General features: G+C 44.9%; 1 protein-coding gene across 1 annotated transcript; it reads right to left on the bottom strand.

Annotated features, from left to right (window-relative positions):
• Nucleotides 1-9,047: 9,047 nt before the first annotated feature.
• Nucleotides 9,048-12,705, bottom strand: INS (insulin). Its single transcript, XM_088458144.1, has 4 exons — nucleotides 12,682-12,705; nucleotides 12,560-12,592; nucleotides 11,541-11,739; nucleotides 9,048-9,190 (listed from the first exon to the last, which is right to left on the bottom strand). The coding sequence occupies exons 1-4, from the start codon at nucleotides 12,703-12,705 to the stop codon at nucleotides 9,048-9,050; spliced, it is 399 nt and encodes a 132-aa protein (XP_088314270.1).
• Between the last annotated feature and the right edge of the window lie 304 nt (nucleotides 12,706-13,009).

The following is a 13,009-nucleotide window of genomic DNA, read 5'->3' as shown; positions in this document are numbered from 1 at the left end:
TGTCCCCATACTAGTGTGTAGGGACAGCGAGCCGTTCCGCCAGAGATATCACAGATGTAATGTGATTTGTTCTACTAAATGCACCCATATATATATATATATTTTTTTTCCTACTTATCTGTGCTCATGTATGCTCACTGTTCTCATGAATGTCTTTTTGCATGATGTGTTATGCTCTCTTCGTAGTTGTTTATTCATTGTATAACTCTGTTACGTTCTTTTTTTGTAATTTTCTACTTTAATCTTCGTTTGTATGGCCCAATAATAATAATAATATAAAGCAGGTAAGCAGACCTCTGTGCTCAATGCAGATAAACATTGCTCTGTATATAAAAAGGCTAAACGGTGCTCTGAGGGCCTGATTCAGAGCCGCTCGTAAGCAGCCGCTCGTTCGCTCCGAGCGATGTTCGCACATCTGCGCATGCATATGGGTCGTAATGCGCATGCGCCATCCAGTCATTGTGGTTGGAAATCGAGCGCTCGCAAAATAGCAAGTGCCTGCTAATTTGAGTGACAGGATGAGGCGTTTGTGGGTGGTAACAGGGGAAGGTGCTTGAAAACGGGGAGTGGTGATCCGAACGCAGGCGTGCCAAACGGTCAAAACGGGCGTTTTAAGGGTGTGCATAATTAACAAAGCAGCGTCATCGACCACATCACTTGGTTGTTTCTTAGCCTGAACTGTTCGCATGATTGCGGTAGGAAAATCCTACCACAAGCACTGCGAGCAGTTCAGACTCCTTTCGATGTACTCGATTAATCGAATAAATAGCAGAGATGATGTAGGAATGCGAGCGGCCAGGGGGCGTCTTTACAAAATAGCGAGCGCATGTTTCGTTCGCTCGTTCAGACATAGAGGCGTCAACAGACAGCAAAGAGCGAGCGTTCAATTTAAATATCCGGCCTCATTTTCTGAACGAGCGAGCGCAAATAGCGCCCAGCTCTGAATCAGGCCCTGAGTACAATACATGTACGCATACCTTTGTGTATAACAAGCATAGACATATAATAATGCTCTGTGTACAATACATGTACGCATACCTTTGTGTATAACAAGCATAGACATATAATAATGCTCTGTGTACAATACATGTATGCATACCTCTGTGTATAACAAGCATAGACATATAATAATGCTCTGTGTACAATACATGTACGCATACCTTTGTGTATAACAAGCATAGACTTATAATAATGCTCTGTGTACAATACATGTACGCATACCTCTGTGTATAACAAGCATAGACATATAATAATGCTCTGTGTACAATACATGTACGCATACCTCTGTGTATAACAAGCATAGACATATAATAATGCTCTGTGTACAATACATGTACGCATACCTATGTGTATAACAAGCATAGACATATAATAATGCTCTGTGTACAATACATGTACGCATACCTCTGTGTATAACAAGCATAGACACATAATAATGCTCTGTGTACAATACATGTACGCATACCTCTGTGTATAACAAGCATAGACATATAATAATGCTCTGTGTACAATACATGTACGCATGGAATCGGTATCACCGCCGGACCTAAGCTCGGCGGATGAAATACAGATGCTGGAAGGCTGGCAGCTGAAGATCCCAACTAAGGTAAGTAATACCCCTAACCCTCCCCTTTCCCCCCTAACCCTCCCTTAGGGGGGCCTAACCCTAACCTCCCCCCTAGTGCCTAACCCTAATCTCCCCCCAGGGGTGCCTAAACCTAACCCCACCTCCCCGCACCCTAAACCTAACACTCCCGGGGGGGTGCCTAAACCTAACCTCCCCCCCGGTGGTGCCTGACCCTAACCCCCCCTTCCCCTAGCCTAAACCTAGCCCTCTCGGGGGGTGCCTAACCCTAAGTCCCCCCCGGAAGTTCCTAATCCTAACCAGGGGCACCGAGACGGAAGTTCCTAATCCTAACCAGGGGCACCGAGAGAAGGGGGAGCGGGTACTAATTACCTGGGCTTGCTTGAGGGGCCAGGTGGGGGCCCGGGTCCGGCACCGCTCCCCCCCTTACATCGCAGCAGCCCAGCACACGCTCCTATGCCTGTGGGGGGAGCGATCAAGCTGATCACGCCCCCCACTGGTTATGCAACGGGCTGACGGGGCTGACAGTGCGCTGCAAAACTGGTTTTTTTTTTTTAACCTAAGGGGGTGTGATCACGCAACCGCGATTAGGCCACGCCCATTTTACCCCGGCCAGCCGTGGCTCTTGGCGGGCCTGATCCTAACCATCCATCCCCCTGCGGCTAAGCACTCCCTACACCGGTGCTAACCTACGATCGGTATGCCGGGCGTCGGGATTTTGGTGTGGGGCTGATGATAGGCGTCAGTATTTAGACGCCTATAATTAGTCCCATGCCGGGATTGCACAGTCGGGAAGCCGGCGGTCAGCATTTCGACTGCCGGCTTCCTGACTACATCCCGTATGCATACTGTACCTCTGTGTATAACAAGCATAGACATATAGGAGTCTATTTACTAAGCAGTATTAGGAGACAGAGGGCCTGATTCAGAGCCGGATGCTCTTTAAGAGCGCTCGCTCTGAATCAGGACGAGCTGTCGATCAACATCAACAGCCGCCCCTTTTGTAGTGAATCCCGGAGTGAAAGAATTTCTCTCTCGCACAGGGGCTTGCGCATGTGTGCGGCGCGCGCCTTATGTGCGCAGTACCCCATCATCGACCTGCTTTCGGGCGCTAAGCGCTCGGGAGCGGGTCTGAATCAGGCCCAGAGTGAAAAGTGATAAAGTGCCAGCCAATCAGCTCCCAACTGTCATCTCACAGGTTGTGTGTGCAAAATTACAGTTGGGAGCTGATTGGCTGGCACCTTATCACTTTTCACTCTGGGCCTGATTCAGACCCGGTCGCAAGCACTGAGCGCTCGCAACCAGGTCGATGGTGGCCCAGAGCGCATGCGCACGATGGAGCCGGCTCCGTCGCGCGCATGCGCGAGACCCGGATAGCGACGGGCAATGCGTCGCTCCAGGTCTCGCACCAAAGGGGGCGTGCTGTCGATGTTGAGTGACAGCACGCCCCCTTTGGTGGGTGGGCCGGGAGGGTGGCTGCCCAGACGCAGGCGTTCCCATGAGAACGCCTACCGTTTGTGGGCGGCCCCACTGACATCACAAGTGATGTCAGTGGGAGAGCTTTCGGCTCTGTTTGAGCCGAAAGCTCTCTGGGGCCAAGCCGTCGCTCCGAGTCTCACTACAAAGGGGGCGTGCTGTCGATGGTGAGTGACAGCATGCCCCCTTTGGAGGGCATGCCGGGGGCGTGGCTGGCCAGACGGAGGGAATCCCATGGGAATGCCTACCATCTGGGGCCGGCCCCACTGACATCACAAGTGATGTCAGTGGGAGTGCTCTCGGCTCTGTTTGAGCCGAAAGCTCTCTGGGGCTTGCGGCCACGAGACCCTACCACAAGGGTCTCGTCGCAAGCCCGATGGTCGCGATGGTCTTGACCATCGCGACCATCATCCTGGCCGCTCGCATTAGCTGTGGGTGGCAACCCACAGCAATGCGAGCGGCCAGGAGGCCGCTCCATAAAAAAAAAAAAAGACGCCCTGATTCAGAGCGAGCACTCTGTCACAGCGTCCGGCTCTGAATCAGGGCCTCTGTCTGCTAACACTGCTTAGTAAATAGACCCCATAATCATGCTCTGGGGCTGATTCAGAGTTGGGAAGAAAGCAAAACAATAGTAAATTTGGACCTGGGGCCTGATCTCAGAGATGGACGCTAATGCTGCCACCACTACGGTGACTTTGTGAGCAGCGGCTGTGAGAAATTATGCAAATATTGCAGTTACTGGGATTTCTGAGTAACATTATGGTCACACAGAATGGCCGCCGGAACTGAAAGCCCAGAGCCATTTTTACTGCATGCGGGATCACAGTCGCAGTCTGCGACATGCTCTTGAAATGGTTGCGACATACCTGCATTTTCATTGCCACTCACCTGCCCCATGATGCAATGCCAATGTTTATGCAATTGAGCGATTATTGGTAATCTGCATATGTGTCTGAATCGCACTGCACATGCGTCAAGATTCATTTTCATTGTTGATCGCAGTAAGAATTTTTTGTAAAGTGATTGACAAGCAGGGACCGTATGTGGGAGGCAACAGTGTCTCAGCTGTAGCTACTGTGATCCCATATGCAGTAAAAATGGCTCCATCTTCTCAGTTCCTGCGGCCGTTCTGCGCGACCATTGGATTACTCAGAAGGCCGATTATTGACTGATCTGTGAGCGATGCTGTGTCTTAGTCTGCAGTTGTGGCTGTGACATTTGCATATTTCCGCACAGCTGCTGCATACGGAATTGCAGTTGTGACGGCATTTGCGTCTCTCTCTAAATCAGGCCCAAAGAACCCAATAGGAATTAGACAGTAGGTCATGACCGCAACAGGAATCCACGGCCACTCTGTGAGCAGGGGATGTCTCGGCGGTTAGACTGGAGAAACTGCGATACTCCTTCTGAGGCGAGAAAAGATTTTTGATGATAGTAATCTGAGATAATAGAAAATGGGCAGCTGGCCTATAATTAAGGTGAAGGAGATTGTGGTAAGTGATCTGGGATGCACAGTTAGCATGAACAGTCGGCAGGCACAGATTACTAGGCCACCAGCAAAAAGGAACCTCGAGGATGCTGAAGCCCGGTTAACAGCAGCAGGCGTTTGGTTTCCAAAAGTGAAAGATGTTGGTTAGTGTCAAAGGAAATAGAGATGGATAATTGTCATATTGCAAATGGCTGTCTTTTCCTTCATATGTGAGGAAGTCTTCAGCAGAAAGAGAACTGGTAAGTATATATATTTTCTTGTAGTATTTGTGCTGTTTAGAGTGATGAGCATATCGGATGGTGGGAAGAGACTCACGTCAGCCAACTCCTCTATGTATCCACCAGAGGTGTTTAAAATTATTATTTATAGCATCCTAAAGGTGTACAGCTATGGCCAAAAGTTTTGAGAATGACACAAGTATTGGTTTTTACAAAGTTTGCTGCTTCAGTGTTTTTAGACCTTTTTGTCAGATGTTACTATGGTATACTGAAGTAAAATTACAAGCATTTCATAAGTGTCAAAGGATTTTATTGACAATTACATTAAGTTTATGCAAAGAGTTAATATTTGCAGTGTTGACCCTTCTTTTTCAAGACCTCTGCAATTCGCCCTGGCATGCTGTCAATCAACTTCTGGGCCACATACTGACTGATGGCCGCCCATTCTTGCCTAATCAATGCTTAGAGTTTGTCAGAATTTGTGGGTTTTTGTTTGTCCACCCGCCTGACCACAAGTCTCAATGGGATTAAGGTCTGGGGAGTTTCCTGGCCATGGACCCAGAATTTCGATGTTTTGTTCCTCACGCTACTTAGTTAAAAAAAATGAACATAAAAAAAAAACCCACTGAAGCAGCAAATTTTGTGAAAACCAATACTTGTGTCCAGTGGAGGCTCCAGAGGTGGGGCTGAAGCGCAGTCCAAAATTCAAATAGGGGAGCCACACCAACTGCCACTCCCATCGCTGCTAAACATCTCCGGTCGGGACTCACTGGCAGTTGGTGTGACTCCCCTATTTGAATTTTGAACTGTGCTGCAGCGCCACCTCTGGAGCCGCCACTGCTTGTGTCATTCTCAAAACTTTTGGCCATGGCTGTACACTGTACGATATCTATGAACGATATGATTGATAACGATATCGTTCAACGATATATCGTTCATTATTATGCAGTGAACGACTAACGATGCACGTTACCACATGAATGATAACGTTATATATGATCGTCCGTACATGCAGGCCAACTTGCACAATATTGTCAACTTTGCCTGTTCAGGGATGTGGAAGGATGACTTCACTAAAACATATCTTTCAAGTTGTTGGTGGTACAGATCGTACCATGTGTATGCAGCATAAGGGAGGGATAGTCAGGGTTTGAGATAACATTAATTACAGCAGATTCTCTCATTCTTTGGGGCTACAAGAATAAGTGTATAAACAAGGAAAATATTTCTTTAGTTTGTGTACAAGGCTGGTAAACATTGATCAGTACATAGCACAGGTAATCTGTGCTCTGTGTGAAAATATTGTCCATACAGTATAACACAGGTAAGCACAGATCTGTGTACAGCGTGGATAGCTCTGTGTACTTTAATGCCAGACACTGTGTTTACGAGGCCATCGGATCGTCTAATAAAATAGTCATAGCCAGCAGGGGAGGAGCAAGGAGGCTGACAGACATGGATCAGAAGATCCCTCTCCAGTGTTGCTGTCCCCCTAGTGACACAACAGCTAATGCCATTTAAGCACGATATCATGCCAACTGGCCATACACATTAAGATCATCTGTCATGCCATCCAACTAGTTGGCTGGTTGGAACGAAAACCTGGTAATGTATGGGAGCTAACATTTGCTCCCAAACGCTGGAAACCGTACAAAAACAGTCGTTCACACAAATTATTTGGGACTGGGAGCAAATTTTTTTTGTCATATGCTCCCATACCTTAGGCTGGGTACACATGTAAAGATTTTCTGTCCAACCATCCAACTCAGAGGTTCCCAAACGCAGTCCTCAAGGCTCCCCAACAGTTCAGGTTTTAGAGATATCCGTGGTTGAGCACAGGTGGTTATATCAAATTGACTTTGGTACTAATTAAATCACCTGTGCTCAACCATAGATATCTTTAAACCTTGAACTGTTGGGGAGCCTTGAGGACCATGATTGGGAACTAGTTGATTGGTTGGAATGAAAATCTGGTAACGTATGAAAGCAAATGACAATCAGCAATTTGCTCCCATCACCGGAAAATGGATAAAAACAGTTGTTTGAACAAATTGTTTAGATCAAACATTTAACAAACTTGTCTGACGACCATTTTCATCTGTTTTCTGGCATTTAGGAGCAAATTGCTGATCATCAGTTACTCCCATACGTTAAAAGATTTTCATTCCAACCAATCAACTAGTTGTATGGTTGGACAGATAATCTTTATGTGTGTATCCAGCCTTACCAGATTTTCATTCCAACCAGCCAACTAGTTTGGTGGATGGACAGATAAACATAAGGTGCATGGCCAGCTTTAGACATTTCCTAAATTGCGAGGATACTTGAATGATATGGAAACAGCCACTTCCACATGGTTTTAGATTTAAGAAATATACGTCTGTGAGACATATAGAGTATGTCTGCGCTGCATTTACTAGGTGCAGAACTTTATAAATTATAATCATTTTTCAAATATTGTACTGTTTGCTTAGTCTGAAACACAAGCCTGCACCTACAGCACATCACGCCAACACCCAATCATTTATAGATCTGCTGACTTTTCATCCACTACTTAGCCTACCACAGCTGCAGTATATAACTCATGTGTCCATACACTGCAGCAGAGCATCCACCCCATTAGCTGGCCTTTTCACTTGGAGTTACAAAATACTTCCCTATAAAACTATTCTTTCAACTTGCAGAGCATTACATTATTAATCAATTCCTTACATAGACTGGTAGAACATTGCTTCATTAATCAACTTCATATCAGGGAGTTACAGCACAGTGGACTTACTTGGCATTGGATCTGCAGAACACTGTACCCTTGGCTTATTCCCTATCACAGCCTTGCAGAGCATCACTACATTAACCCCTTTCCATCAATTGCAGAGTGTTGCACCCCTAACCTTTCAACCCCTCTCCCCCTCCTTCAGCACCAGAGACAAAGCACAGAGCTCCCAGCTGCCTCGGAGCAGGAAGCCCCCCGTCTCGCAGAGAGGGGGGCCGTCAGGCTGGGGCGTTCAATCTCAGGGCTTTCCGAGGGGCTCGAGGTTTGCTTTCTGGTAGCGAGCCAAACAGGGGGTCAGCTCAGGATAAAAACGCGGGGGGCGGAGAGGAATAGGGGGGCTTGGGGTAGGCAACAGCGAGTGGCTTTCAGCCAACAGTCAAGACGCCCCCTCCCCTTCTAGCCATAACTTCTTCTTTAATAGAAAGCAGCACTGCTTCTCTTACAATGGGATATAAGGTCTTTTGGCTCTGTCTACCCCCGTGTCCCCTTATACACCCCTTCGAAAATCCCAGAGATTGCATGCCCTGTTTCACTGCCAATTTAACCTCCCTAATGCCATTGCAGCCTGAATCTCAGTGCGAAGTGTTTGCATTCTTTACATAAGATACTTTAAGAATGGATTTATCCTACAAATGTGAAATGTCTGTGAGGTTGATATTCTTTGTTACTATTACACAATGTATTTTCCCTCTCTTATTTCCCGTTGGTTGGATGTAAAAACCACAAGCTAATCACAGCAGCTGCGAGCCTGATGACAGACCCACAGCATATAAATCTTGACTTAATGCATTTATAAATCAAACTTATTATACACACAGTAGCACAGTTAAATAATACCAGAAGAAATGCTTTATCTTTTACGTTTATTTGTATGCAGGCAGTGAAATAGGATGGATAGGTACAGGACACTTACATTATGAAAAGAGGCTTTGTATAACTTTATGGCCATTTTCACCCCATTCATTATCAGAAAAGCACTGGGTTAACTAAATTCTCCTCACAACTGTACCCTCTCCCTGCACTCACTGTCACCCTGTCCCCTGTCTGTTAGTCTCAGGAGACCTGATACCCTTGAATGAACCCATTCCTTTATGTAAGTCTTTCCCACCTGTCCTTCAATATTCTACTCATGCCTCCTTACAGTCATTACAAAGTAGCACTGTCTAGCTGTCACGTAATAAACTATCAATATACGATCTCATTCTATAGCATAATTATGTGAGTTGGATTTTTCTGCAAACAGAATTTAAAAAAAAAAAATTAAATATGGGCATATTCAGTGTGAAGATATATATTTAAAAATAACTATTAATAGTTATGCACAGTATATTTTCCGATGTTTTGCAGGCATACTTCTACATAGGTAGATACAATATATATGTTAATATGCATAGAGAAAGGGGGATTTTGTGGTTTCACAGGTAAGTTCTTCATCTTGATATAACGCACAAAATATTTGCATAGGAATCATTTATGTAAGTGCCCTGATGACTGTGCCCATGGCTCTTAGTTACAGTAGTTCTCCAGCTCATACAGAGAGCATGTACTGTGACAGCACTGCTCCACAATGCCTCTCTTCCGCATCTGATAGTCTTGCACCTGTGACTGAAGCTGCATTCCGTCCAGCTCGCTGTCCTGGGGCCCGCTTACTGCAGAGACCAAAAACAAAGGCATATTCATTGTACAGCGCCTTTACTTACACCTTGGTACACCTATTTATTCATTACAACACAAAGGGCATCCAAATAATAGCACTTTTTTTAAATACATAATACGGGGAGATTACTAAGCCTAGAAAAGTGAGAAAGTGGAGAGTGATAAAGTACCAACCAATTAGCTCCTAACTGTCACTTTCCAGGCTGTGTTTGAAAAAATGGCAGTGAGGAGCTGATTGGTTGGTACTTTATCGGCATCCACTTTATCTTTCCCCAAGGCTTAGTACATCACCCCTATTATGAAGCTCTGACCTCTACAACAGCAGGTTCTGAACTGTTCAGAGTCCTAGATGGGAGTTTTTGAACTTGCAAGTTTTCCTGAGTTCCTGGGTATGGCGTTCCTACTTTCCCTGACACACACACAACTGGTAAAAATGAAGCTGTAATAACAAATTAGAACATGAGCTACAGTATAATATAATGTACTATAGTATGGTCATTTAAAAACGCAAGAAACCAGGATGATACAGTTGAGTAATAACGGCTTCCACTGATTTGTTAACTCAAGGATTTATTCATTATCACCATCATCATCATCATCACCTGTTCTGTCCTGGCATCTTCTCAGTTGAGATCTCTGTCACTGCAGTGGAACACGACTGTCATATGCAGGACCACCGGCATGAATGCCATCACATGGGAGGTATGCAATCTTACTGTATCTATCACATACTTGCCAACTCTCTCTGGGGCCTATTCATCAAACGATAAATGGCCCAGTAACCATGCAGAAACGCAAATTTAAGTTACTAGGCTATTCATCATCAGGGGTCCAGCAGGACCCCCTGATATTCAGCAAACTTCGAAAACTGAAAGTGTCATCTTCAGACGGTGCTTGTTCTCGGATCACCGCTCCTTCCTATGAGAAGGTGTTCCAGGGATGCGAAGAGGGATCCCTCCACCACCTCCTCACTACCTCTCCTTCGGCTGTGCGCATGCGTGACCTCAGGTCACGCATGCCTAGACTGGCCGACGGGGAAGAGGTAAGTAGTGCAGCTACTTCTGTAGCTGCGATACTAACTGAGGGCACAGCTGCTTTATGGAGCAGCTGTCCCTGCACCGGAACAATGGTGAATTGCTCCTGTGTCAAGTTTGCACCGCTGCAAGTTGGATACTTAAGTATCCCTCTCAGCAAGACCATTACTTAATCATCGGGGGCCATACGGCCTCCGATGATGAATAGGCCCCTCTGATTGTCAAGGAGACTCCCTGAAATAGTAGCAATCTCCCTGACTCCCTGAAGAGTCTAGTAATCTCCCTGATTGCACTTTACCCCCATTATGAAGCTGTTATATATAAATATATATATATATATATATATATATATAAAAAAACATATATACATTCAAATGGGATCATTAGAATTATTTCTCTGTATTGGTTATAAGGCACAGTGATACTTATGACCACATGCATTTTCTGAAAGGTAGATCTTACTAACTGCTTTAGGGCTCATTTACAGTACATTTGGATTTTGGATGAAAGTCAGTATTATGACACGCCTCTCAGATGTAGAAGTACACGCCCACTTTACCGCACGCTCACAGGTGCTGCTTTCACAATCTCCCTGAAATGCTTTTTCAAAAGTAGGCAATAATGATGTATCATAGTATAGTACATTATAAGCAGCGCAGATAGCAGGCCAGCATGGGTACTCCATCAGACAGTAAGTATAACTGCTCTCCATTAGTAATGACCAGTGCCTGATAGCAGCTATCAGGCAAGTTTATCTTGTATCTCCTAACAGCGTAAACCAGGTAAAAAGGACACTAGAGAGGCAGAAAAACAAACATTATTTTAGAAGCATCCCGTGACTGGTCTGGCTGCTCAAACAAGGGTGTAAATTGTCACAGTCTCTAGTGTGCCATTTTCTTACATAACTTTATTGCATGTGGCTCTTTTTAGCATCTTTATCGTGTCACTAAAAAGGCCTCATATACTAGAAACATTACACCTCAATTATTTATCCCAGAGCCTGGCCTATAACTGGAAATGTTACCCCCTGGGGCCCTAAGGAAATTTGATGCAACCTCAGTTATAATAAAATGAAGATAAAAATTTTAATTTCCTGCAAACCTTTCCCCCCTCCCCATCAGATTTGTGCCTTGGATGGCTGCCCCTCTCGAGCCACCCTTGTTACGGCCCTGTGGTTATATCAGTGTATGACATGTTCCCTACCCAACAATACTAAACAAATATCAAGTGGTTTTATGAAAGGTGCACGTTTTATCGGGCTGAGTGTCTAAAAGTATAAAGACTTTCATAAAGTATGTTTATAGCTTACCAAGCGGCTGCTCAAGATCTCTTCTGACCTTAGGATAGTAGAAGAAGCCCCTTTCTCCACACACCAAGTACAAGGCTTCCACTAGGTGAGAGCCACACAGATGCTGGTTAGCTAAGCCTTGGCTGGTGGGTGTAAACAGACTGAGAAGGATCGCCAGAGGTATACACTGAATCCACAGGGCCATGGTGAGAAGGTCTAGCTGTGAGCACAGGAATAAAGGAGAGGTGAACATGAGAAAATATGTCAGGATGGTAAATTGGAGAGAAAATTATATACTGTAGGTATGGAAAGAAGAAATACAAAAAAAACATGGGTTAATGAAATGTCTAATAAATACAGACGATATAATAGAAAGATAGTACAGGAGGTTTTATGTTTTGTTTTTTAACCAACAGCAGTACAGTGTATATAATCAAAGTATGTTCTCACTTAGGGGTCTATGTACTAAGCAGGGTTAGGAGACAGAGTGAAAAGCAATAAGTCTGTGATAAGATACCAGCCAATCAGCTCCCAACTGTCATTTTTCAAACACAGCCTGTGAGATGGCAGTTGGGAGCTGATTGGCTGGCACCTTATCACAGACTTGTCACTTTTCACTCTGTCTCCTAACACTGCTTAGTAAATAGACCCCTCAGTTATGTTTTCCCATCTACACTTTCGTAGAGACCTAAATGGAAATGCTGGTGCTGACTATTATATCCTGTCTGTATAACGCTCCCTCATGGCAAAGTAACTGTTTCCCAGGATGTCACCATTACAGCTATACAGGTTACCTTACTACATAATAATGTGCTATATGATGTTCCACAATCCACTAATGGTAGAGTCAGTGGCTACAAATATATAAATAGCAGAGAAATCCATATTTAATTGGATTTCAGAAAATATGGGTCTCTTTCCTCTGTGTGTAAAGTAAATCTAAACATCTAGTCTAGGGTTACATACATTTAGTGCAATGCTCCTAAGGAGCTCCTTTGCCCTGATTGGAAATCATCTATACCCAGTGACATTTCACTCACCTGGACGGGTGCTGGAAAGGTAGAAAGTGGGGTCTGGTGCAGAGGAGAAACGACAGGTGTCAGTGATCGTTCTGTGTCTGCACGCCCATTTTATACACCTCAAAAGCACCTTAGCTAAGCACCTTGCCAAAATTCTGCTGCCTCATTAGCTGCTCCTCCCACAAGAGAGAATAGTTACCTATTAAAAGTGCAGGTCCCCCCTGAGCAATAGTACCACTGATTTGCCTGCTCAGCTCCATCCCTCGCTCATGGATGATCTGACCACCTGTGCACATTATTCCTGGAAAATTAATGTACAAGAAAACAAAAGTGTATTACTTAGTCAGCAGACACTAGCTTTGAATCACTGTTCAATTTACAATACGGCATTTATTACAGGGCCCAATGAATATCATGTATATACTGTATATAGTGTCAGGTGCCCGATTTTACCAGGAGAATCCACCTCCT

The sequence above is a fragment of the Taudactylus pleione genome, unplaced genomic scaffold (genome assembly GCF_031769625.1).
Source record: "Taudactylus pleione unplaced genomic scaffold, aTauple2 ptg000810l, whole genome shotgun sequence".
NCBI classification, from domain to species: domain Eukaryota; kingdom Metazoa; phylum Chordata; class Amphibia; order Anura; family Myobatrachidae; genus Taudactylus; species Taudactylus pleione.
The sequence above is the reverse complement of the archived record's forward strand: the minus strand, read 5'-3'. Positions and strand labels throughout refer to the sequence as shown.

What these genes read in the sequence shown, in the direction of transcription:
- INS (XM_088458144.1), bottom strand. Translation starts at nt 12,705, where the DNA reads ATGAGGCAGCAGAATTTTGGCAAG. An exon ending in CCTTTCCAGCACCCGTCCAG is followed by an intron (nt 11,740 to 12,559) that starts GTGAGTGAAATG and finishes CTGTGCTCACAG; the next exon opens with CTAGACCTTCTCACCATGGC. An exon ending in AGATCTTGAGCAGCCGCTTG is followed by an intron (nt 9,191 to 11,540) that starts GTAAGCTATAAA and finishes TGGTCTCTGCAG; the next exon opens with TAAGCGGGCCCCAGGACAGC.